We start from the raw sequence: 27148 nt of genomic DNA, 5'->3' as shown, positions 1-27148 counted from the left end.
TTCGGTCGATAAAAATTGTATTTTTATAAATAGTATTGTACATTTTATAACATACAAGATTATGAAACACGTTTAATTTACAGATTGCTAGTAGCCAACTCTTGGTCAACGAAGGGAGCCATCGATAATTGGAAGATCGTCGTAACAAATTCTACAGTATCCGCAGGAAAAACTTATGCGTGACACAAACGTTCTTCCGTTGTAGCGATAAGCACACAGTGTCTCTCAACCTGAATACTTGTATCGAATTCTTTAGAACGAATAAAACAAATTAAAAGTACGAACAAAGAATTCTCATTCCATTAATCGTATGTGTGTACGAGCGTATGCGAGTAACATTCATCCAGTTCGATATTCAACACCTATCCTCTTACAGTATTTCCTTACATGTTACATTCGCTATTGCGTGAACAGTCTGTAAACGTTCGTAGAATCAGCGATCGTCCATAGAATCGTGGCATTCGAAAGAAAAAGAGAGGCTTTCAAACGATCGTCGTCGATCGACATATCGCGTACGTAGGAACGCTCGTTTATATCGATTCCGTGCAACCTTAACTTGATAGTTTCCGGATTCATTTTCACGTAGTCTATCAGGCCCGACCGAAGACGTCGGACCTCTAGCACTACGCTCGAAACTCGTTGTTTTGCAGCTCGCCACGCACACAGTTCGCTAGCACGATCAATAACGTATCTCTCTCACCTGAACCGGCTATAAGCACGCCGCGGTGTATTTCATTCTACCGAAAATCGTGGAAATATGCTTTACCATGTGTGGCGCTTTGGTTGCACGTTGTACGAACGGTAATAATCGAACCGTGGATTATTGCTCGTGAGAAATCGACGAACGACGTTAACGATTGTATTCTCGTTAGTTCTTGATTACGAAATCTCGATTTTATCGATGGGCGGTGATTCTATCTCTCCTGCTGTGTTGTTACCGAATAAATAATCGGAACACGATCGGCAAGTTGAACGGGTCGGGAAGCTCGATGTTCGGGTAATCGAATGTCGCCGCGAAAATACTGTTCACTCGTTGACCTCGGTGTCACGCGGAGGTGTTCGAAGGCTGCGCCCGAGAAAGAATTTCTCGAAGGATTTTCACGGGTTTTACCGTACGGTCGTGAGCATAAAATCCACGCGACATGGTTCATGACTTGGTCGAGTCTCGCGAAAGGCAACGAGAACGGTCGAGAAAGGGAAAAAGGAGGACAGAGGTTGCCAGTGAGTAGGGAAGAGGGAAAAACGAAGGAGACGATCGAGAGAAGAAAGAGATCGACCACCGCCCTTGGTCGACACCGATGAACAAGCGTGTGAGAGAAGCTGAGACAGAGAAGGGGAAGGCCGTCGTCGGCGTCGGCGTCATTCCCGGCTCCTGCTGCAAGCCTTAGTTCGAGGCGGAGGGCGTCTTGGGAGGCTGGAAGGGATTCCATTTCAGACACTCCGGATCGATCTCTTTGTAGACGGGTCCTCGTCTCTTTACCCTCTCCTTATAGTCGTCGATCACGTCCTGAAATTATTTCAACGGTTCTCCACCGGTTCGCCTCGCTTTTCTATTCGTTTCCTGTGACACGATGACTCGACCTCCTCTCTTCGAAATCGTTCCTTTTTAGCGGAACACCTCGACCAATCGTACGGAGAAACGGTATACACTTTTGACCCTTTGACTATCGACCGCTACTTCAATCGCGATATCGCTCTTTGACCATTGGTACTTTGATTCCGAAGTCTATTAGTATTTTACCTCGACCACGAGGGGTGAGAGAAATCGAATGCGAAGAAAAGGAAGGACCGTTGCGGAACCATGCGCAATACCGTTTCTCCGTTGCGAGGTTGATTGCCCCCGCGGAAACTGTTTAACGTAATTTACGAGCGTATAAGTTTGCAGCAACGAGGCCATGTTAGTTGATGATTTCGTAACGAATATCTGCTTCAAGAGCTGGTCTCTACGAATCGTGAGATTCGATGACACGCTGGAGCTGATTCGGGGGAAATGGGGAGACGTAAGACGAACTATCCTTGCACGGGGGAAATCCTCTCTCGGTTAGGAGCCTCGGGGCAAATTAGAATAACAATGAACGGCTTACCTGTTTCTTCAGAATGATATGCTTTCCCTTCCAGTACTTCATCATACCGAGAGCCTGCAGGGTACTGACGATGTCGTACGAATCAATGGCCATCTCCTTGCTGATATCTGAAAAACAATACGCAAAACGGGGCGAATGGATAACGTCGAGAGATTCGAATGTCTCGGACAACGCACGATCTCCTTCTCTGTATCGGCGCTCTTAAAATAACGCGTCTTGTAAAATCAGTGAAAAGCGTGCAAGGCGTGTGCTTCGCGGCCGGTATTGCGTTACCTTTAACAGAGAGTTCCTTGCCCCCGAAATTGCAGAGGTACTGCAGCAAAACGTCCTTCCAGTAGCTGCGATACGAGATCAAGCCCAGATCCGACAGGGGTTTTTCGGGCGAGCCAATCTTTTTCTCCACCCTGGTCAATAAGTAACCTGCGCAAAACATGGACATAACGTTTCGTTTTTGTTCGGTTTGTTTGGCAGGAATTTGCTCGCGCGTGATCGATGAGATATCGCGGGGGGAAACAGATCAATAAACGGCTGATCTCGAATGTTTTAACAAAAACGACTCACGTCAAATTTTTTGATTCTTTAAAGAGCTACATACATTTCAGGGTCTATGTGTAACGGATATTATACAGAACTATCCATGTTCTGACTTATTGCGGAATAAAAATTTACATAGTCCTCGTTAACAGCATCTCCTTTCTCATTTGGAACAGGATAAAAATCGACTAGAAAGTGTCTTCCTCTTCTATTACGAACCCCCCGATTCGATCGTTAATCGATATTCTGCGAAGTTTGTCGTAGAATTTTCCCGAATTTGTACGAGGAATGAAGTAACAACTTCTAGAAACTTGTTATCATTTCCTCCGTAATATCCTCTCGTTACTTGGGCACTACATTACGCCCTTGTGTACGGACCACTAGATAGACTATGAAATTCCAATTGCACGAGATACCGGTGGCCGTCGAAGCCGCATAGGTACAGAGACCATGCGCGCGTTCACGTGCACACACATAATATACGTCTCCATCCTGAATCGACGCTACCACTATAAGCCATTTCTGGTGTCAGTGACCGACGAAGGATGAAATGCCGCGGCGCCAGGGCCGTATCGAAAATCATTTCAACTTGGTCTAGGATATGCTATTTCCATCGAGGCTAATTCATAGTAAATGTCACGAATCTATTTATAAAACTAGTTTGTAAGGACGAGAGAAAAAAAAAAACGATTGGCGCGATAATAAGTGCGGCGATTAAAATTCCTAGCGTTTCTAAATGGAAAAGACTCTGGGAACTTGTCGAAGTATACGGCACTGGCGATGTCCGGCTGCTTCAGGAGTCTGGTTGAATGTTCGTCACGCCTCGTTTGTATCCTACGACGGTGTAGGTACCTATCCGCGAAAAATCGTCAGAAAGAACAGTCGGAAGAGAGGATTCTCGAATCGATTTCGAATGTTCGTGAAATCTCGCGCTGCTCTTCCTTCTCTTAGCTATTGCAATTAGACCATGTCCGTCGCTAGTACTTTCGGCGCACGAGAAAGACAAGACGGCTGAACGAATCGCGACACGAGCCGACGTTTAAGGTTTCTTATTCCTCACGTGTGAACTAATTAACTAATTAAATAAATTGTATCGGCGGTGCGGGACTAAAGAGATTTCTTCGTTTATGGGTCATCCGTTATATTTCGTAAGAAGCAGACACGCGCGGCCTGTATTGATTTCGCATCGGTATGCCGTTATTCCTAAAAAGACACGCGAAACCATTGATCCGAGAATATTCCAGCGGCTATTTCAATGCAGTCTAGTAGAGAGAACTTCTGTAACGAACGTGCATGTGCTCGCGAAAACGCGTTTCGAAAGGGGCTATGTCCTCGAATCGTTCGCAGCACGACGTACGTTAAATGCCAGGAAATATAGGTACGGCACAGATTTCTGGAACTTTTGTTGGTATTTGTCCAAAAATAAAAGTCGATCGGAGTACGAGCACGACGTCGAACGAGAAAGTTTCGATGCTTTTATGCACGGTATGGGCAAACTCCGATCGACTATAGTTCTCTTTTACGTTCGAGATAACGACGGCTCTTCCGCTTCTCAGACACGTCGATGTCGGTTTCCAGAACATGCGGAAACCGTAAAGTTCAATGACCAGCAGTGGTCAGGCGAAATCCTCGCGGAAACATCTTCAACGAGCTCGGCAACGTTCCCGAAATAACCGCGGAATTCTCATTATCCGAATAATCGAGGTCAACGCGATAACAGTGTCTCGCGATTAAAGGCGAAAGAAAAAGAAGGAGAAAAAGCGGCGTAGCAAAGGTACGGAAGAGTAAGGAAGGGTTGGAGAGAAAGAGAACATACTGCCAGGTGTCGGGAGAGCAGTACGGCAAAAGGGAGGCGAGGCGATTTTTACAGAGTATCCGAGCAGCTCACGAGGACCGGTCCTGTGCCGGGATTATTCCAGGATGTCCTGGAGGCTGAGGGGTTCAACGACCATCCTTCTCCTCCTCCTCCAGGCTGCTGGACCCCGCGCGCTACCTTCCACGGACAAAGATAGGACGGACGGTCTACCCTCTATCTCCGCAGTCACCGCCACCCTCTCCCAATTCTTTTCCACCTCCTCTTCGATTCTCTGAAATCGCGCGCTTCTGTCTCTCTCTTCCTCGTTCTTCGCGTCCCGATTCTACTGCTACGGTGCGTTCTCTGTTTCTCGGTGGCACAGGGATAGCTCCAGGAAGGTAGCGGCGCATTCATTACGCGTTCGTTCAGTTTGCAGAGTTTTGGGATCGGCGCGGAACGCTGGATGCTGGCGGTGGTATAGGTGGTGGTAGAAAATCGAGCAAGAAGAAAGGTAACGCTGACTGGAAGGACGAGAGAATAACGAGGAGGCGAGGGTCGAAGAGGAAGCGGCACTAGCAGTGGTAGCAGCAGCAGGGGAGGGTGGATGGATCGGCGTGACAGCAGCTCGGTAGGGGAAAGCTTCGTGGACTCTCATACCTCTCCACTGCGTGTTGGCTGCCCTACGAGGAGGAAAAGGGCGTCGGTAGCCCTGCCAATCCTCCGCCCTACGAGGCTTCCGTGGGGCGAGGTCACCGGAGGTCATACGATCGCGAGCCCTATGCCGTTTCCAATCGAACTAGGTGGAAATCATTGTAGGGCCGGCCCGTGCTATCTCGCTGTTTGTCTCTTTCTCTCTTTCTCCTCTTTTCTCAAGTCCAAGAAGGATGCCGAGGGTGTGTCTGGCCGGACAATTCGTTGGCACTCGCTAAAGTGTCAGTTATCGGTATTGTTTGATCGAACCTGGATGCCGCGTTGCATCGACGAACGGGTATCGCGATTCATGCGTAACATACGTCTCCTCCGATGCGGAGGTAGCAGCCACGAGTTATGCGAGCACGTGGTCCGCCTGTAACTACGATCCAACGCGTAATACGAGAGAACAAGAGGTAGCTAGAAGACAAGAACACAGCGCGTTTCGGCAGGTAGCTAGCGAATTTCCAGGGAAACCGTCTCTATCGAATTTTTGCTAGAAATTTCTCCATGGAACAAGATGCATCAGACACACCCCGCGCGCGCCAGACGAATCCCGTTCGCGACTATGTGCGTGTACGCGCGCCAGTACGGCGGTACTCGTGTGTATAAGCCACCAGCAGGTACAGCGCGGCAGCGGCCAACTGTACAGGGTTTGTGGGGGTCGATCGATGCGGCGAGACGCCGGGCGTCGCACTTTCCGCTAACCATTCCACTCCAACCTACGCTCTCCATTATCCGTCACCACTACCACCGCGAGATCCTTCCCACCACCGTGCTACCATTTTACCACCACTACTATCGCGCCGCCACTTCTAGCACCGGCAGCATCGACACACCACCACCACCACCATCAGAGAGAGAGAGAGAGAGAGTGAGAGAGAGAGAGAGAGTCCAAGTAACGTCTCTCGCGCCGCGACGCGCGGCATCCCCTGTGGAAAAGCTGCCAGGGCTAAAACCCCCAACTACGATCCCAACGACTCTCGCCCGACGCATAGTACGTCGACCCACAAGCCCAGCCACCTCTTTCTCTTTCTCTCCTTCTCTCGTTCTCTAGCCCCGTCCTCCCTTCTCGCAGAGTCTGACGTGCTACCCCTACGAGCGCGACCCATACTCCTGTCCCGACTCGTCGGCATCAATGAAAATGACGTCACGGCAAAAAGCCCACGTTTAATTATCAACGCTACGCTTCGCGGTGTACACGCGGGCCCGCCGCGGACGCCGGAAGAGGGTTTTCGAGTCGAGCGACTTTACGCCAACGGAGATGCTCGTAACTCACCGCCGTTGTACTTTTTTCCCCTCCTTCCTTTCTTTCTTGTTCTCTTTTCTTCTCTTTCCCTTTTTTCCTCCTTTTCGCATCAGCCTCTCTTTCTCTCTTGCGAGGTTCCCAGACGCGTAAATAGGGGACAATACGGGCAAACGGACCTTTCCGTTCTTTATATCCGGATCGCTGAATCGAAACGCGGCGAACAACCGAGACGCGCGAATCGATTGCGTTCGCGCGTCTTAGTTTCTTTTCTCTTTCTTGCGTCTTTGAGGAACCTTCGTGTCGCATGTATCGATACCGTTGCCTCTGATCGTACGATCGTTACGTACAGATTAAACGAAACAAGATGGTCATACGCGTTATCTATCCATTTACGATAACTGAACGACGAACGACGCATTTCACGAGAAGGAGTCGCTCTTTAAAGCTTTTGGCGATTTGGACATAAGCGCCACCTTTGGATGGCTGCGGTTCTTTAACGATAGAAAACCATGGAGACCGTCGTTCGTCGGGTATCGAGGTATTTCGGTAGCGCGTGCCGGACGAGGCCTTTCAATCGTAGAGACCGCAAGAGTCGAAGAGAAATCATGCCACGGAAACCGCGGAGGCGTTCCTATAAACTCCGGTTCCTAATTCGGCTATCCTTTCGATTTCATTCGGAAGGATGTCGTCATACTCTGTCTCCTTGGACTCGCCAAGGTTGAGCGGTCTGAACGCTGTAAAAACTCGTACGAGTATACTCACTAAAGTCGATCAGCAGTCGGCCGTATCCCTGGCGTTGATAAGGTGGCAGCGTCAGAATGCAGGACACGTTGTAGTTGAGAAAAGAATTCTTTTCCTGGAACATAACGAGTGAAAATCTTATGTGTCCGTTCTTACTGGCAATCTCTTTGGTATACATATGTACGTATCCGAAATTACTGATAAATTCTTTGTTATTTCGACATTCGTTATATGCATTACTCTGTTTGAAGATTGGATTCGATCATTTTATCGTTAGTCGTACATCGTACTTGGACCACTCCCAAATCATTTATTTGACAACGCGAGGAGAATGAAAAAACGAGGCGGTATCGCGGAGAGACGTCAAAGACCGAAAGAAACGATTTTTTCTTCATTATCCCGATGACGTACGGAATGAAGCCACTCTGACTATCGGGGCTGCGTTACAAAGGTCGAAAGACAGGCGGGTTTACGTGGAAAAGCGAAATAATATTTTCTCTAGTAGCACGGTCGTTAGCACGCACGACACGCTCCGCCCAGGCGACTGCGTGTGCAGTAGACAGAATCGGCGGCTATTATGACGTTAACGCGACGAAAATGCGTCGCGTCGCGACCTTCGTCACGCGAAAAACACAATGGGTTAACGATATTTTGGACGACGCGACGCCTCGTTCGAGGAAATCGTAATGTGTTTTATTAAACGGTCCTTCTCCGTCTCTGTCCGGTCGAATTTGGCTTTTCGCAAGGAATGGTCGATCGGAGAAACGGGTGAAAACGGGATGATGGAAATATCTCGTTTTAAATATAGACCTCGGTTGCCTTGCGAATGAGCACGTCCATTTTTCGAGAACGTATTTTTACCGTGACACCAGAGTGGGCGTACACCTACGGATAGTATGCATTCTACGTGTATCGCTGCCAACGGCAGATTAGATAAATTTCGCGTGAAATTACATCTATACCAAATTCATGGGAGTGTCCACGATGAACTCGGAGTAAGGAAAACGTGGTATGGTGACAAGTGACCAAGGTTCTATGCACGAATTTCGATTGTTTCAATTGCCATCGATCTTTTAGCTCTCGCAACGTTTCCCACTGAGCAAATCGGTTTGGTACATACCGAGGTGCATGCGAAGAGGTGGCATGCATTCGACGGAAAGTAAGAAAGGAATATAGGAGAAGAAAGATCGGCACATACGTGTATCAAAAAGATAACCAATGGAGGCGACAATCGTATCGTGGGATACCAGTTCGGCTAGGTAACGACCGTCCATCGCAATACAGAAGAAAGAAAGATCTCCTTTCATTCCTCGCCTTAAAAAACGGGCGGTTTCTGGATTATCGGCCGCGTCTTTACGATAAGCTTCGTTTATCATCAACCACGGACAAAGATTTCGAATGGAAATTGGGTTACCTTCGAAGATCGCGTATTTGGCTGGAAGGAAAGTTCGCCGCGTTTCGCGATTCCACGGTTCATATTTTTGGGAGCATAGCGCATAGAGTCCGTTGTCGTTAATCATTGCACGCCCCTTGGTCCCATTTCGTCGGGCAGCAGTGGGCCCAGTACGACTCGAACACCCGGTATTTCCGGCTGTGGCAGCCGTGCTGTTGCTAACTGCCGAGTGGGGCAGCAACGGTTCGAAGGACACAACTCGAGAAGACTCGCCCATGCTTGTACGGACACGTCTATGTACAGTACCTGGTTGGTGTGTCTGTGTTGGTCGTAGGATGAGAAAGGAGAGCCATATACAGGGTAGAAAGAGATTCTGGTAGAGGGAGGGGTGAAAGCGCAGAAAAGAGAAGAAAGGTGTGGGCCCTATGTACGAGTGTGTCGTAGACAGCCATCTCGATAGACTAGTCAGTCGATCCGGCGGACCAATTGCTAAAAGCCAAAGACGAAATACGCCAGAGCTGCGATACGCAACTCGAATGAATTTTTAGAAAGACGAAGAGATCCGGAGAAACGTGTTCGTGGCATCTGAGAGCATTGGAGAGGGACACAGAGAAAAAGGAGAGACGAACGCGAGCTGGTGAGAAGGAGAGGAGAAGGGTAGAATCTGGGCCCCGCGACGTCCTTGGGCCAGTAGTCTCTGCTCCACTCAGGGACGTCTCCGAGTCCCCACTGTACGAGTTCCACGCAAGAAAGCCCCTTACACATCGCTTTTCCTCCTTTTTTCCTCTTTTTTCGTTTCTGTCTGCTCGTCCCCCGGAGAGAAGGCTACTGCCGACGACAAAACGATTCGACGAAATCGATCGGCCACGCCGGCTCGAGTCACGTCGTCGCGAAACGAGCCGTGTCTCTTCGAGTCTTTCTGCTTAAGGAGAGGAAAATCGCGGTCGATCGATTAACGTTCGACTCCATGAGTCAGACGCTTGGATCGCGAGCCTCTTTTCGAGTCTGACATTCCAAAAGCACCACGCTCGATTCGAGTCTACGCCAAGATGAATTCGGTACAGCTTCTTTTATAGATATAGTGGGCCGGAGAATCGATACTCGGTCTCCTCCCGTCTCTTTTCATCCACGAAACGCGGCAAGGTGGAGCGTATTAATCGTCACCGGTGACTCTGACCATCCGGACAACCAATCGTCCTTCCATTCTTCGATACGAATGCCTCTAGGTCGAGATAGCCAACAAAAAGCTACTTTCGTATTGGAAATATCCGATGCCCTACAGACGAACGCGCTCGTCGGTGCATAATCGTGGTAGCTAAAAGCCAGCGATTATTTCTATAAATTACAGACGTCGAACGAGAGGACGGGTTGAACGCTATAAATTTTTCCGTATCGTGTTGCGATTACGCCTCGCGGCCACGATTCTCGATCGAATCTTCGCGCTATTTCTTCCGCTTCTTTTCCTCCTGGAATTCTCCTTTGGTTGTTCACCGGATGATCGTGAGTCTCACGAACAAAGCGACGCGACTCGACTCGCGGCCGATGATAAGGAACGCGCCGCGTCCTAGGTTCCTATCCAACGATCTCTACAGCGGTCGTTATCGATCGCGACCGCGGTCGTAGAAAGCAGAGTTGTCTAACGTCGATCGTAAAAGGCTTTCGACCGGTCAGTACTCTTTTCTGCGTATCGTCGCGTCATGAAGTAAGAACGCGCAACGACAGAGGCGTCGGAACGCGACCGATCGACCGGCCGTTCGTTCTGTCTCACCTCGATCCCCGACTGCTTATAAACACGTCGCATAGGCGGGACGTTGCTGTGCAAGTGATATATACGCGTAGGTGAACGAACGTCTACGTGGCGGGGTAACGAGATCTAGCTAATAATCCTCTCTTTTCCTTTCTCCCGGCGGATTTGTCGCGACAGAAAACCGTTCGCACTTGCGGCGATTTCGTATCAGAACATGGAATTCGAAGAGAGTTTATCGATTAGATACGATAACGAGGTTACCAGAGGTTAGCGTAACAGGGACAAAAGCAAGGTTAATTTTCTTATTGATCGTTTAGCAGCCAAGTTACTCTATTTTCGATTGCTCGATGAATTTCTCGATGATACATGGTCGGCATATGGTGTGAACGTTGCTTAAAGGTTATACAGTTCTTCGCGACGGTCACTTCTATATTTAGATGCACCGAGTTTCCTCCTCCACTTTCTTTATACCGAACAAAGCGTTCCTCTCGACATACGGGGTGTACGCGAAGTTCCGTGTACTCGGCGAGATCGGAACGCGAGAAATTGACTGCTTTCACGTACGAGTTTGCCTCTAATGGAGCAGAAAATATTCGCTACAAGGCAATCTACGAAAATGTTCACGAACTAGCTGCTAGGAGAAATTTCGTTAACGTCCAAACGCATCTTTGCTCGTTCGCGATTGTATCGATGACAACTGGCATTTATGGTCAGTTATGGACAAAGTAAAAAAAGGAACAAAAAGATGGACCACCGATCCAGAAGCTAGAGAGTTCTCGGTCGAACGTATCTGACGAGGGCTATCCCTTGGGACATTGTAAATTCAATATCAATGGCAGGTACGTATTCGAAAAAGCAGAGGGTTTAACGGTTCTACGGTTTAACCCTGGCCATCATCGTCCCTCTAAATCCGAAGAGAAATTGTCACGACTCCCCGATAGGTTTCCGCTTGTCCATCGTCCTCTGTGCGAAAAATTTTGCCGACTTATTATCTCCGTCCCTTCGCTCCCCTCGCTCCTTTCGAGCGAACACCGCTTTCCTTTTGGCCCGAACCCAAAGCGCGTTCGTCCGTTCGCTTGTTCGCTCGGGACCCCTTGTACATTTCCTGCGTATACATATACCGTTCAACGGTAAATTAATCCAACGGACCTTCGTTCGGCCAACGAACAGCCGAAAGTCCTTTGTACATCCGAGTAAAAGTTGAAACTTTCCTCGGACTCTAGTAACTAGAGCGAAGTTTGTTGACACGGTCAAGAATATCGAAACATTTCTTGTTTTCCGTGTTCATACGACCACTCTTTGGTACAATGTCAATGCGAACATAACTGTATCGAAGACTATAGATTGGAAGTTTCTTCGACATAGCTGTTCGTGACGGCTCGTTGATCATAAAACGAAGACGCAGCGCTGCGCTGCCTGGGACGGTAAAGAATTTCGAAGTGGCCATTTCTGCGGCTGGAACAATGAGCTTTTATACGATCCTACGGTATTGAGAAAAGGAAGGCTCTTGTGCCGATATCTGATCAATGCCGCGGCGATGTCTATTAATTCCGTGGACGAGTGGAACGCTGTCGACGTATACGTTGTTTAATTCCACCCATGCGCAAACGGATGCTACAGGGACGATGTGGACGTCAGAGACGTAGTTAGACACGACCGGAATATGGGCTTCCCCCTCGAGAAATGTATTTTTGTCATTAGATTAGTGCTCGCTAATCTCGGACGCCGTTGAAAAACGCGAGATCGAGCAGTGTGTGTATAACTCGATTCTGTGTTCGTTCGCCCGCGAGTATTTTTGCAGCGATGTAAAACGAAACTGCGTGGAGATGCGATCGTCGAGGACGGTTGGCCGAGAACAAAGGTCAAGGTCTAAAAGGAAAACGAGCAGTAACATCCGAAGAACCTGTCGGGCCTGGTGGAATCGGCATAGGGCGACGACGATGTCGCGTTTGATGTCGCGATACGGGTACCGACCGTGCGCTCGGACGTACTCGGCTCAGGAAACACCAGTAGGAAGCCTAGCCACGTGGATTTTTTTTTTTTAACGCGTTCGTAACCAAATGATAGAAAGAAACAGAAAAGATGAGGTGCAAAAGATGGTACAGGAAACTGGAAACCACGACGACACACTTGCGGCTCTCTGTCATGAGACACGACGTGGATAATGACATCGTGGTCGAGTACGCGCGAAAAGAGAATTAAAGGGGCGGAGGGTAAGGAGGAATAGCACGAAGGAGAAGCGCGAGCAAAACTCGTAGCGACGACATAGCGAACGTAAGGAGATGTAAGAGATGAAAGAGAAGAAGGAGAACGAGAAGGAAGAGGAGGACTAGAGCTAGAGCTCTACCCTACCCCAACTTCTAGGGACGATGTGTATTCGGCGGGATTTGGTCGTGTGAACAGGACTGTCTGGCATCGATCGACCCCGGTCGGGGTGAGGTTTTGCAGGGAGGAAAGAGGAGAGGTCGAGGGGAAGTCCGACCGAGGTGGATGGAGGTGGAGGGTTGGGCGAGCCTACCCCAACCTCTTCTCCAAGAGGCCGCCGCGTATCGTATCGACGACCTCTACTACTACTCGTCCTCGTACTCCCATGTTACCCTACGTCATCCCTTTCCTTTTCTGCTTTCCTGCAGTCCTTTTCGCGCGCCACCACCTCTCCCCTTCCACTCTCTCGTTCCCTTTTCCGCCTCGCACCACGCCTGCAGGATATTTTTAAGGAAAATTGACCGATTCTTTGACCACCTTTCTTCCAGCCGCTTTCCTCTTTGTCTCCTTTATCTTCGCCTCTGCTCCTTCGTTCTTTTATCTTTTCTATATGTCGTCCAGTCGTCTCTTCCTTCCTCGCATTTACCCGTCCGTTTTTGTACCTCATAGGCGACGCGTTTTATAATTTTCTTCCAGCGGCTCCATAACAAACACATTTATCTGCGAAATCAAATTTTTCCGCCATTCAAAGCGATCCTCCGGCGTTTATATTTAGCCTCCATCCTCCACTCTTGCGTTCCCCGCCTCTTCAGTTACCGCTCTGTCTGATCCTTTCCTTCTTTATACATCGTTTGGGTATAAACGCCTCGGGCTCCAACTATTTACATATTATGTACAACCAGCCCTCATCCTCGTTCCTCGAAAGGGTAGAAGCGCTCGCCTCGCTAAATTTCCCCGCCGCGTTAACGGTTGATACGATAAAAATCGTTTTGATTCTAGTCAACATGGTCTCGTCACGAACTTACTTCTTAAAACCACTGTACAGTCGCGTATTCGAGATACACCCATCCCATGTATGGTTGTCTTATTGTCGAAACGAAAGAACCACTTAGAAGGAGACAAAAGGCAACAATTTTCAGAACAACATTCTCGTCCGTTTAAATTCCTCCATGACTTTCTTCTTTCTTCCTCCCCAACGATTCATATAAATTTTTTCTTTTCTTTTTTTGCTCCTCTCGTTTCACGATCCTGCACGTTCTCTCTTCGCTTTCATTCGTTTTTGTGCACACGCTTTTGCCGGATCCTTTGCTCTTTCGGAGATATAAACGCTGTCAGATCCTGTCTATTTATTGCGTTGCAAGCATCGACCCAACGTCGTTCTTCGACCTGCAAATCTGTCTCTCTTTTTGCAAGCTCAGAGATAGGTACCTTCCTCTTAATCCTTTTCTCTGCGCCGCGTATTCCCTTTTACCTCTTTCCTTTTCGTTTCTTCTGCCTCTTTCTTTCCCCCCCCCTCTCTCTCTCTCTCATTCGCTCGTTCGTTTCTAGAAGGTACCCACTCGCTCCATTTCTGTATGCATTATTCAGGACATATACAGTGGAACGGTTCGTGATGGGCTAACTGGCGCACCACCGGAAGTTAGGCAAACGAGTCCTGAGTAGCCGTGGATCGGTGCGACTTCACGGATACACCGTCTACCGATTCTCAACGCCTTTTCCACGGTGTTTTACTACCGTAACTTCGTAAAGCTTTCAGAACTTTTCTTATAGAAGGCAGGGATTATCATCGTTCTTTACTTACACCACACTGCGGTACTAACGGCAGCATTTCGATCGGACATTCTCCGTGTCTATTTGTCGAATTCGATAGAGTAACGTGATTAGAATACACCATGTCGCGTCTCGCAGATTTATTCTCGCTTTTAAGACACTCTCCGCTGTCCCCATCGAGAGACACTCTTTCATCCGTATCATGGCAGCAGGAAAGGATGAGTGTATTGTGGTGTGTAGGTGCCGATGTTCGACATGCGTGTCGTGTTCCTCGTTGTTCTTTTTTTTTCTTCGTTCACGCGGGATCCTGTCTGGAATACCTACGTAAGAGGATATGCCGTCGTCTCGTTTGCTCGGAACACGCCGCATACGCTCAGCCTGTGTATATTCTTTCCTTGCCTCCGAGACTCGAACCTTCTTGTTCCGAGACGATGTCTGGCCGGGGATATTGGAAATAGATACGTCTTCATTGACGCATTAATTGGAGGAGCTTGCTTTTCGAAAAGTATCGAGTTCCTGTCTTAAACTTAAACCTTTTTCACCTTCGTGCTCGATAGGTTAATTTTTACTTTGTTCCTCCGAAAGATCGCAAGCGATTTTCGACCGTGGAAACGTAAGGATCGGACAGTGTACATCTCTTGGGGATTTTTCTGCTAGAAAATCGTAGTACGGAGAACGCGTTCAAGCATGTATATTCAAGTATAACGAAGGGATCCTCTCGATTACACGCATCGTTTATAATTCGATACATGGAGGATGATCGGTGGAATCGAGCACGAAGGCTATCGAAAATCTCGTTTTACTAGAACAGCCTGCTGGATCCTCGGACAGTGGAAGGTATATACAAGGATTTCAGGAGCAGGACAGGGCCCCGTTGTGCGTATCTTGGACCCGATGGCCCCGAAAACCGGTTCCGTCTGGATTTCACGTGACACGCGTTTCTCCTTTTTCGGGGATCTAAAGGAATACGGGCCTCGCGAATATATAAACCGTATTGCATTACGATTACGAACGTCATTATTGTCCGTGTCGTAAAAAACAATTACAAGCTTCATAAACGTATTAGGTCCGTCACAGACACGTTTAATTCAGCGTGCTCTCGCTCACACCGGATCTGCGTACGAACGCTAGACACGGTCCTTTTGCTACGTAATACGTACGACGTTACGCACCTATCGCGATATTTAACCGTTTCGAAGCTCGCTTCTTTCTTTCCTGCTTTATCTTTTTCGATATTTTCCTTTAACCTTCGAGGACGAGTAGGTCGTCAAGGTGGCACGAAAGGAAGCCAGGGGTTGAGAGAAGGTTGAAACGCAGAGCGATGAACGAGAAAGAGGCAGGGGTTTCTCGAAATTCGCCGGAGAAGCTTCTTTTCATGTCTCGGTAATCACGGCCGGAAGCTGTAAATGTTCACGCCTCGAATCGACCCCCTTTTAATTTCTGCTCGGCTGCTTCGGAATTGATAAAAATTCTACGTCACACGCAGGATGAGCACACCGAGTGGTGCGTTAATGTACCAAAGGGAGGCGTGGACGGCGTGGTTAATAACGAAATTTATAAATTCAGTAGGTGCAACGCCGCTCGCTCGTTCGTTTTGCCCCCCTCACTTTCGCGCGAAAACTTCCACCGGATTTCTCGCCTCTCAACGTGTTCACCGCGTGCACATTGCCACGCAGCTCGTTCGACGAAACGTGGGGCGAATCATTCAAGGTCGCAGCTAGCATCGCCCAAGGTCAACGTCTAGATTTCCCCGAGTTAGTTCGCTGCGCCCGGTTAATGTACGGATTACTCAAGGTCAACGGCTGTCTAGCTCGGGTCAATGGCCTCCAGTCTCAAGGCCAATGCCCGGATTATTCGAGGTCAACCAAGGGGAGAACCGCAAGATACGAAGAAGAAATATCCTAGCGTACTACCGGACAGTTCGTTCGATCGATAGATTCCGCGAACGAGACTCCCCTTTCCTTCTTCTCCGCGAATCGTTCGAAAGACAATTCGAATCATCTGTCTCGACCGTGCGGTCGCGAAACGATTGCTCGAAAGGGAGAGCCAGGAGGGCAGGCAAAATTCAATTTGTCCAGGTAAATGTCGCAGTTGGCGAATTTGAAAATTTTCATTAATACGGAAACGACGAGACATCGAGCGAGTAGATGACAAAGAGATTTAACAGAGGGGCAACGGCGAAGTTCGTGATAGCGAAGATGTCGTGGAATGGAGACGATGCAAGAGAAAACTTGAAAAAGAAGTTGAAAATTTCGGAGGTTTCAGGTACCGCGAAGAAACGAGATGAGAAGCAAGAGAAGGAAAGAAGAAATGGCGCTGGTACAGAGAGAAGGACAACGCGGCGAGAGCATAGAAAGACGTAAGAGAGAGGTAGCAGCAACGGGAGTAGGAAGTGTCGGACGAGGAGGAGGAGGAGGAGGTGGTGGAAGAGGAGGAGGAAATAATAACGATCCCGACGTCGCAGTGCCGCAGAAAGGTTGACGACCCGATGCCAGGCGACGCCCTCTCTCCCCTTGCTGCCCTACCATCCCTTCTCCATCGTCCTCTGCAACCATCATCCCCCTTGCAGCAGCTACCACCACCGCCCTCGGCATCCCCCACTCGTCTAAACCATCCACCTGGTACTGCACGTCGTAAGCGCATAGCGTACGTACGCCAGAGCCACTCACCCCCGTCATCCCTCTCTCTGTACGTCGCCGCCACCACCACTACCATCACCGACATCACCCTACGACCGTCTGGCCAGGGTCGGGGTCATTGAACGTCTATAAAGATTTTGACTCCGCGTTACTGCTACTGCTGCTGTGCCGGCGTCGCCGCCGCCACCGCTGTTACGGATGCAAGGAAGCGGAGAACCACGGAGTACGCCCTTTTCTAAGGTGTGTAACGCAATCTGTTGTCCTGCGAGAACACGTTTTCGGCTCTTCCGGTGTAATTCGAGCGGAACGATCGATAACGAAATTATAGAATTATCCGATTTTCGCGAGACTGTCGCAGCTAGCTAGAGAGCAACGATTCGAGAGACGATGAACGCGTTCGGTGTCCCTGGAATTTCGAGAACCTGGCTGAGGAGATGAATGTACTGCAAGTATTTCAGGAACAATATCGAGTTACGTAGGAAGAACGAGTTTGGCGAAGGAAAATAAAGCTCGTTCGAAATTTTCTAAGAAGACGGGCGAACAAATGTCGACGTGGAAAATACGCCAAGTACTAAAAAAAGGTCGGGGTATTCTCTGATAGATGGATGAGAATTTTGCAGAGGCGAGAAGAACGAAAGAGACAGGCGTAAACGTTTGCGTGGGGCTGGAGGAAATTTTCGTCACCCTTCCTCCCTTAGTGAAAAGGAGTGGGAAGGTGTAGATTGGCGCGTCTTGCCAGGGTCAGAGGTCATTGAACGTCGGTAAAGATTTCGACTCCGGCGATGCTGTTCCGCAGTAAATAGGCGTGCGTAGCGCACGGCGCTCTCCCACCGACATCCTGGCCAACCAGACCAGGAGTGCTCGGGAAAAGAGGGGTCACGGATACGAGACACCCTCTTCGCAATACACACCCTCGTTCGTATAATCCCTACAGGCTACGTGAATGCCATTACGGGCCTAGTAAACCACAAAATAAAAACAAAAGTAATCTTCTCCTCTCGAATATCAATTTTTACGATCATCGCGAATATCTTATTCGCTTTGCAGTTGCGATTCTTAAGTTACGTCTCCTCGATGAATGACGTCTACTTTAAAATTTATCAAAATTTCCCTTTTCCCGAACAGTTTTAATGCCTACGACGAGACGTTATAACGGATAGGAAAGAAAAGGTCGATACGTCATATTTTGGTGTATCACTGATCAAAGGAAGAGTACAAAGGCGAGATAAAACGTTACATTGTAATAGGCTAAACGATTTTAATATCAACCATGATGGTCGTACGATAGAGACGCCTACCACGTAAACGTGGGCACCGTTTACGCAAGTGCTAACAGACACAAGTAAAAACAACAGACCATCGTTCATGCACAGTCGCGCACGTACAAGCACGTGCTCGGCATTAATATCACCGTTGGTAACTTGTCGCTACGAGATCCGTGCTAATAAGAAACGCCCCGAGAACTTTTCTTTTATACCTCGCTTGATTTTATTTTTTAACAGCATCGAATACAATCAACAAATGCACGGTTCATTGGCATTCTTCGCTTTCGCTACATCGCAACGTCTCTCGTTTGAATTTAGTAACCCGTCGTTTGCACAATTCGTATTGGAAAATAATCTCTTAACCTGATAAATGATTTATGAAAATATTTGTCCAGTGTTTCACAACAAGAAGACGCTTGTTCGCATCATTCGTTCTCCTAGAACTTACTTTATAATTTAACGCGTATTGTGCAAATGTTAATTAAAATCCACGTCGAAAGATATTATTTGCTTGGTTGTTTACCGTGAATGTTAACATTAAAAAATGTATGTTATGGTCAAGAGTCCTTTATTTTTATTTAGTCACATGAAATAAAAAACTCACCTTGCTGAAATAACCGACGGTATGACAACCTTCGGAATCGCCAATAGTCATCACATAGAAGAGGAAAGGTTCGACGTCGTAGTATAGAGTCTTGTGATCCAAGAAAAATTTTGCCAACAAGCAGAGATTTTGACAGTACTGTTTATAGCGTTTCCCATCAACCTCCCACACACCTATCTTGTCCTTTCTGCGTACAGAGAATGAAACACAGAATATATAAAAATGAGACAAGAGAAAATATACAAGTTTAATGTACAACGCCTGTATTAGTTATATTTATTTATTAACCTGTACACTTCATGACCGGGCGGATGTCTCCATAAACATTTCTCTCGGTGCCTCCTTAGAACTTGACGACTTTTTGCGTATCGCAAGCAGTATTCGCATAAATAAAGTTTTGGTGCGCGACTAAACTCCTCCGGATATGGACTTTGGTACCATACCTCCATCTCCCATTTTCCCATCTCGATGACTCGCGTGCCGCCACCATTTCTCCCTTCGCCATCGTAATCTAATTCTTTCAATTCTTTCTCCTATAAGAAAAAATATTGTATTAGGTCATCCCATAAATTCGGGCCGACTTTTGTGTATACATTTCATGTGTCGATTTATAAACATACGGCGATAAGGGACCAATGCACTTGAAAAATGGGAAGAAGTTCCCATTTTTAGAGGGAGAGAGGAGGATTACGTTTTTTCATGAAACTGAAAAGTATGTAAACAATCTTAACATATATAACCGCTCGAAAAACGAAACGAACTTATAGGATGACCTAATATAATTCGTATGTGTAGAAAGTAGAATAGAAAGTAGTACTTCCTAACTTACAATTTTTTCACTAGCGATTGCTTGCGCTTCCATAAACAATTTTAAATCGTATTCTGGTGTTAAATTCGTTAAACGTGGTTGACGATCTTTCTCGTTTCCTTGAAGTTCGCAACTGCTATCGCTTTCGTTTCCATCGCCAGTATTTCCCTTCCACTTGTTTCTCATTTCCCGCACTTTCAGCTGATAATTGCGCTGTTCTGTTGTTTGGTGTAAACCTTTCGGAGACTTTTTCGCCAAACATGTTACCGCCTTTTTCCTCTCCTCTTCTCTTTTTTTTCTATCTTTATAAAATTCTCTGCAAAGAAAACAGAAAAAGACTGCTTACTATCTAATGCACCGGTAGAACATGTTTATCATATCCCAATTAAATCTCACTTACACGCAAGCTTGTGGCGTAGTGTTATGGTACAAAGGACATGCTTCTAAAGTGAAATGCGAATCGAGCTTTCCGGAAAGATGACCTCGAGAATCGCATGTTGGCGCTAGGGGACATTCTCTCTCCTTATTTACACGTGTACGGCCATAATTGCCTTGTCCAGATCTTCCGCTAATAGCGTTTGACGCACTACTATTCTGTGATATTCTGTTGGATCCGGACGAGTGTCTGGCAGCGGTACTAGGGCCGGCACGTTTTACAGGTGATTTGCTGGTACTCCTCTTGCTCTCAGCTACTCTCGATAAATCACACCGGATCAGGGGAATTTGCAGGATACGTTTACACGCTACCGTTTCCGTACCTGAGAACCATACTGCCGCCGTAAACAAAAAGACTGTATCTGCATCTTAGGACACCTTGGACATGCTTTTTTGTATACGAAATATTTGTCCCATCGACCAGAGGATTCCTACGAGCCACATGTATGTCCAATCCATCCATCCAGAACCGCAAATACTGCATTTTTGTGTTAAGGAGGCAGCATAGAGTCCTAAATCCACCGCCTGCAGAAAATTCTCTACCCGCCTCTTTTCAAGATACTCATGCTAAGAATTCTGACTTTATCCAATTAACTAATCGAAATGTATCTAGAAATATTTACTACGAGAGAACGGTGGTACTACAGTAACAATCTAAATATACATACTGAAATTCGCAATAAGGTTGCTATAAAAGATCGGTAGGAGGAACTGAACTTGTAAAGAGAGAAAATACGAAAACGGTTAATTAATCTAAGTTCTAAAGCAATGTTGTCCAGTAAAAATCGATACAGGAAAAAACAAACCAAAACTAATATATACTCAGGATATACAACTAATTATACTTGTAACAGTAAAACATGTTAGGCAGTAATTAAAAAATATCAATTCTTTAAATGAAAACATAACACATAAAGAGATAGGAAGGAAATATAAGCTTAGTAATGAAATATCGCATTCGATAGCTTATTATACAACATATATTCGTACCTGTATCAGATTCCGAGTCGCTGGCCGCTTTTGTTTGAAGATGAAGAAACTTGCTGCCTTTCCGAGTCTGGAGCTTCCGTTTGCCTTTATTTGTTGCTTTCGTTGCACCTGTTTCTCCGTGCTCATCCATCTCCTTTTCACTGGCGGACGCGTCGGCTTCATCTTCGCTCTTTATTGTACCTACAAGGAAGCAAGATAAAAGATACATTCTGTTTATTTATAAAAAATGATCACAGTTAATAACACCAACTGTTTACCTTGTCGTTTCGTACACTTTTGTGGTTTTACAGGAGCAACTGTTGCTGAAGGTCGCTTTGGTGGAACATTTGTGGTAGCACCTATTGTTGTACTTGGCTGAGTATCCTTTTTCTTTACTTGTGGCTGTGGGCTTGCAACGCTTTCTGACGATTCAGAGTCAGTGCTGCTATCCGTTGAGCCCGAGGAACCTGATCCTGCAGAACAGCTCTTTGAACTTGCGGAGCTATCTGATTTTTGTGAAGGTGCAGCCTTGGTTAATAAACCTAACGCAATAAAATAATTAATTAGAAATTATTAATGATATTAATGATTCTATATGTTGTGAAATGTCTTGTTTGTCATATTTACGTACTAGGTCTATTTGGAGCAACTGTTTTCTGTTTTGCGTCATTTGGTTTTGATTTAGATTGCTGATTTTTCGGATATTTTGCGGAACTATTTATAGGCTTAGTTGAATTAGCTTTTGTTGGAATACCACTGTCACTTTCACTACTATTTTCAGGGCTGAATATGCTTTTCTTTTTCAATTTCTTTTGTACAGGCTCTGAAATTGTTTTTGTGGATTTATCAGCAACTTTCCCATTAGTACTTGTAGAGGCTGTCGAAAAAATGTATATTATTAATTATTGAACGAAACTAAAGCTGCTTTAAATAAATGATTTTAAATATATATATTCTTACTACAAGGCTTGTTTGGCTTGTTAGCAACTGATTTAGAATTTGGTACATTTTTTTGTTGACTTGTAGTAGCTACCGATTTAGCAGGTGGTCTCTGTTGTTTAACAACAGGTGCTACTGTAGCAGTTGCTTTTGGTTTAGCTGGCGGTTTTCTCTTTGCTGTTGCTTTTATTTTATTTGGCGATTCTTCTGATTCCGAAGAATACACTACGGGTCTATTCTTTGGTGGTATCCTTTCTTTGTTTTTATTTTCTATAGGTGGAGCATTAACTGTGTCAGTTTTGGATTTGCCATGCCTATTAGGAGGAAGCGTTGTTTTCCTCTTTGTTCTTTCTGTATCAGATCCTTTTTGACTATTAGCAGAACTGCTAGAATTTTCTGAATCCGATGAACTAGATTCACTCCCTGAACTTGAAGAACTACTGGACGAAGAACCAGAACTTGTTGTTGAGGTGGATTCTGAACTAGTGGCCTATCATTAATAATAATAACATATACATTAATTCAGATTTGTATGTAATATAAACTATGAAGTCAAAGTGATTGTATAACCTGTACAAGATGTATATACCTTCCATTTTGGAGTCATTTCTATAGTGCTATCTCTTAAATAAGCAACAAACAATATTTAACATCATTTCTGCAATAATATCTGTACACCTCCCAGACATGTACGGAAGAATTATTTACAATAAACTTGATTAAAGCAACAAACCTTCCATTTTATATTTTGGCTGACACATAACAAACTCACAACATACTAACACACGCATATATCACAGTTCTGCGCATGAGCAATATGATCTTAGGACTAGTTTGAAAATGATAGAACTGTTTTGTTCTTCCCTTTCTCTTTGTATATAATGTTTTAGCTAATTTGCAAGTCATTGCAGAAATAACTTTTATTGAATGTCGAGGTTTAAATGTCTCAAATTATTTCTTAAATTTTAAGAAAATGAAAAAAATGAGTAGTTTGTAAGATCGTAAGATGTATATTCCTTGCTATATTTTACATAGTTCGTGATTTACCCATGGAGTATAGATGGCACTTTTATCGAATATTCCAAAATCCAAACGCATCTCTTCATGACGTAGAAGAGTACCGGCGTATGTTCTTTGATTTTGCGTTTTTAAATTAGATCCAAAAAGGACATAAACTGAGATTATAACAATGACGGCATTCGAAGGTAAATATGCCTATTAGGCATATTTCTGGCGTTGTAATTATATAAGAGAAATCATAATTATAGATGTTGCTTATGAAATTGTCAAAATGTTTTACATATGAACATTTTATTTTAGAAATGGGTGTTTTACCCGAAATCGCGAAAGCAGTTGACGAAATGGAGTGGACGTAAGTAAAATAAAATTATATCATGCGTATGAAAAGAAATATTAAATACCATCAAATATCTTTACACAGATTGCCAACTGATGTTCAAGCTGAGGCAGTTCCACTAATTTTGGGTGGTGGAGATGTGTTAATGGCTGCAGAAACTGGCAGTGGGAAAACTGGTGCCTTTTGTCTACCAGTTTTGCAAATTGTTTGGGAAACTTTTAAGGATCTAGAGTCTGGTAAAACTGGCAAGACCTCGAGCAATAGTGGACATCAGCAACATTGTACATTCTTTTTCATATTCATTATAACATGTTCATTCTTTTTTTTAATGTTATTAATTATTTACAGCTTCACATTGGTTGTTAAGTTTATTTGATAGAGGTAGAGCATTAGCTGTGACTCCAGATGGTTTACGATGCCAGAGTCGTGAACAGAAAGAATGGCATGGCTGTAGAGCAAACAAAGGAATTCTAGGAAAAGGCAAATACTTTTTCGAAGCTATAGTAACTGATGAAGGATTATGTCGTGTAGGCTGGTCTACATCTCAAGTAATTCTCATGAATTTTTGTTAGCTTTTCAAAAATGATGTCAAAAAGTTATAAATATTACTGCATTTATGATATAGGCTTCACTGGATTTAGGAACAGATAAATTTGGTTTTGGATACGGTGGTACTGGCAAAAAATCAAATGCAAAACAATTTGATAATTATGGAAAGGCTTTTGGAATGCACGATGTTGTTGGATGTCTTCTGAATTTATCAAAGGGTGAAATTAGCTTCACATTGAATGGTGTGGATCTGGGTCCAGCATTTACTCTGAATGCACAACAAAAATCACAGACTTTTTACCCAGCTGTAGTATTGAAAAACGCAGAAATGTCATTCAATTTTGGAGCACAGCCATTTAAGTATCCCCCTCCAAATGATTATATAGCTGTTGCTTCGGCTCCTAAGGAAGTTATAAATGAGAATCCTGTAAACAGTAACCAAACTCATAGGGAAAATGGCAAGCCTAAATGCAATGCCCCTCAAGCTATAATCATGGAACCTTCGAGAGAACTTGCTGAACAAACATATAATCAAATTCAAAAAGTAAGATATCAGTAATGATTAAGCCCAAAATACTTTTTTGCTTAAAATATTTAATACATAAAATGATATCTCTATATAGTTTAAAAAACATTTGAAAGATCCAGTCATTAGAGAATTATTAGTTATTGGAGGAGTTAGCGTAAAAGAACAAATTGCTACATTAAATTCTGGTGTGGATATAGTAGTTGGAACACCAGGTCGTTTAGAAGATTTAATACAAGGTGGCTACTTGTCCTTAACACATTGCAGGTACTTTGCAATGCGTTTTATGCCAAATTTATCAAGATAATGGTTGTTATAGTATAATTCTTTTAGGTTTTTCATTTTGGATGAAGCCGATGGTTTATTGAAACAAGGCTACACGGAATTAATCGATCGTTTGCACAGACAGATACCAAAAATTACATCAGATGGGAAAAGATTACAAATGATCGTTTGTTCTGCCACACTGCATGCATTTGAAGTTAAAAAAATGGCGGTAGGTATTTATAATGCCATTCGTATTTTTATGCAGTATTTTGTAAAAAAAAATATATAAGAAATAAATTTACTTCGCATAGGAACGTTTGATGCACTTTCCAACGTGGGTAGACTTAAAAGGTGAAGATGCAGTTCCCGAAACAGTACACCATGTTGTTGTAATAATCGATCCACAGAAAGATAAATCTTGGCATAACTTAAGGAAACATATAGAAACTGACGGTATTCATAACAGGGATAACATAAGACCTGGAAATAACAATCCTGGTATGTTTCAAGTTAAATAAACTCGTATAATTTTGAAATTCCTCTGTCTTTAATTATGTGATTAAATGTTTTTCATAGAGACACTCTCAGAGGCTGTGAAAATATTAAAAGGTGAATACTGTATTCGTGCCATTAAAGAGCACAACATGGACAGAGCTATAATTTTCTGTAGAACTAAATTAGACTGCGATAACTTGGAACGATATTTGAAACAATCTGGTGGAAACCAATTTTCATGCGTATGTCTCCACGGTGATAGAAAGCCCGCGGAACGCAAATCTAATTTAGAGAAGTTCAAAAGGCAGGAAGTAAAGTTCTTGATTTGTACCGATGTCGCAGCTAGAGGTTTAGATATTTCGGGATTACCTTTTAGTACGTAATCTTCACTAACTTTTAATAAATTTGTTTGTAATTATGATTTGCTAACATAATTTTTTTCTAGTGATTAATATGACTCTACCTGACGAGAAATCCAACTACGTACATCGCATAGGTAGAGTCGGTAGAGCTGAACGAATGGGTCTAGCAATTTCACTAGTTAGTAAAGTTCCTGAAAAAGTATGGTATCACGGCGAATGGTGTCCTTCTCGTGGAAGGAACTGTTACAATACTAATCTCACTGATAAGGGTGGTTGTTGCATTTGGTACAACGAACCGAACGTAAGATTTGATATAACATGACATACTTAGCTTTTTTTGATATTCGATATTACTAACGTCATTTTTTTAGTACTTGGCTGAAATTGAGGATCATTTAAATATCACGATTCAACAAGTCGATGCAGATATAAAGGTTCCATTAAATGATTTTGACGGGAAAGTTGTATACGGAGAAAAGAAAGCAGCCATGGGTATGTCAATTTTGTGTTCGTGTTATAATATGAATTATATCGAATATTTATAATTTTTTAGGTTCAAATTATCAAAATCATGTACAGCAAATGGCGCCCTACGTGAACGAATTATCTTCTTTGGAATCAAAAACACAACTTTTATATTTGAAGAGGCATATGGTAAAAAGAAGCTAAAATACTTTTAAATGCTAATACGTAATCATATGAGAATCTACGTTTACTAAGTTTCTCTACCTTTGAATATTATATTTCGATATGTTATACTAGTGTTTGAATAGTCTCTTAATATTTATAAACGTAGTGTACTTCTAAATGTAATATATAAATTTGTTACAAGTAATATAACATCTTAGTTCTCGTAACAATGTGTCTCGACATTTACTTCATAATTAACTATTAATGAAGTATTCTTGATATATCATTTCTAGAAAAGACATAATAGCACTTAGATAGCACTTAGATAGTATATGTGTATATAAGACATACGGTAAGTGTTTATTGTATTTTTATAATTTTCATAATTGTACCATCACTATTTTAGTTACACAAATGTATTATACAGTGGCCTTGCAGTGTTGTTAGTTTTGTAATTTTCACAATATCTCTTTGTATGTTTTTTGTGTTTTCTATATGGCACGTGCGCAAACGCGCGCATGTGTGATTCAGTTTTGTATAGTATATATGTATATATTATATACTCTTAGAATTTACTAAATGATCTTTGTTTAATTACACATAATAATTTATACACATTTTTCAAAATCAATAATAAATGACTAAAGTTATACAGTATACAAATTATACTGTTTGTTTTTTCCATTTTTTCTTAAATAGTGTATATGATTCGCGTGTTAACACACGTTATACGGACATAACACGTTTATGTTATTCACACGAGTGAACGAGACGCACGTATCTTCACACTTGCAGATGGTTTCTTTTTATTCCTTTTGCGCAATTAATACAACACGAGCCGAACTCTTTACTCACTGTAATAATTTAATAGATTAATCAGCATAGATCCATGAAAACATTTCTTTTTTTCCCTTCATATTCAGACAGTCATCACAGAATGAGAATGAAATATTTTTTGTATCTTCTTGTAATTTAAAAACACATTTACAGTTGTACAGATCATTCTTCCTTTTTTCAATGCACACTGGCTATCACACACGCGGAATTATTCGATCGCATTAACTCAACATGAATTATACTTATATAATATACATA

The 27148-nt window shown here is 44.1% G+C and overlaps 2 protein-coding genes across 5 annotated transcripts; one reads left to right on the top strand and one right to left on the bottom strand.

The window, feature by feature from the left end:
- Nucleotides 1-22655, bottom strand: LOC100642668 (histone acetyltransferase KAT7). Of its 4 annotated transcripts, XM_048405548.1 has the most exons (14): nt 22457-22655; nt 21889-22357; nt 21560-21805; nt 21207-21470; nt 20950-21129; nt 20283-20294; nt 19925-20213; nt 19546-19840; nt 19005-19249; nt 18717-18903; nt 7115-7208; nt 2358-2504; nt 2085-2191; nt 1-1507 (listed from the first exon to the last, which is right to left on the bottom strand). In XM_048405548.1, the coding sequence occupies exons 1-14, from the start codon at nt 22472-22474 to the stop codon at nt 1385-1387; spliced, it is 2676 nt and encodes an 891-aa protein (XP_048261505.1). In that variant the 5' UTR covers nt 22475-22655; the 3' UTR covers nt 1-1384. The 4 variants fall into 4 exon arrangements, with proteins under 4 accessions (XP_048261505.1, XP_012174115.1, XP_012174116.1 ...); XM_012318725.3 differs by having other exon boundaries at nt 19925-20294; XM_012318726.3 differs by lacking the exon at nt 20283-20294 and having other exon boundaries at nt 19925-20282.
- A 257-nt stretch (nt 22656-22912) lies between these two features.
- Nucleotides 22913-26280, top strand: LOC100642473 (ATP-dependent RNA helicase Ddx1). Its single transcript, XM_003402455.4, has 12 exons — nt 22913-23072; nt 23188-23239; nt 23309-23505; nt 23573-23772; nt 23850-24317; nt 24397-24566; nt 24633-24795; nt 24878-25064; nt 25143-25436; nt 25507-25724; nt 25795-25915; nt 25977-26280. Exons 1-12 carry the CDS (start codon nt 23057-23059, stop codon nt 26090-26092), a joined length of 2202 nt encoding a protein of 733 aa, XP_003402503.2. The 5' UTR covers nt 22913-23056; the 3' UTR covers nt 26093-26280.
- Nucleotides 26281-27148: the final 868 nt, after the last annotated feature.

Source organism: Bombus terrestris, chromosome 4 (genome assembly GCF_910591885.1).
Source record: "Bombus terrestris chromosome 4, iyBomTerr1.2, whole genome shotgun sequence".
NCBI lineage: Eukaryota > Metazoa > Arthropoda > Insecta > Hymenoptera > Apidae > Bombus > Bombus terrestris.
Note: the sequence above shows the minus strand (reverse complement) of the source record. Positions and strands in the feature narration are given on the sequence as shown.

What these genes read in the sequence shown, in the direction of transcription:
- LOC100642668 (XM_012318725.3), bottom strand. An exon ending in CAATCGCTAGTGAAAAAATT is followed by an intron (nt 19,250 to 19,545) that starts GTAAGTTAGGAA and finishes TTTTTCTTATAG; the next exon opens with GAGAAAGAATTGAAAGAATT. An exon ending in CCGACTGCTGATCGACTTTA is followed by an intron (nt 2,505 to 7,114) that starts GTGAGTATACTC and finishes TGTTTTGCGCAG; the next exon opens with GTTACTTATTGACCAGGGTG.
- LOC100642473 (XM_003402455.4), top strand. An exon ending in TAGGCTGGTCTACATCTCAA is followed by an intron (nt 23,773 to 23,849) that starts GTAATTCTCATG and finishes TTTATGATATAG; the next exon opens with GCTTCACTGGATTTAGGAAC. An exon ending in CATATAATCAAATTCAAAAA is followed by an intron (nt 24,318 to 24,396) that starts GTAAGATATCAG and finishes ATCTCTATATAG; the next exon opens with TTTAAAAAACATTTGAAAGA.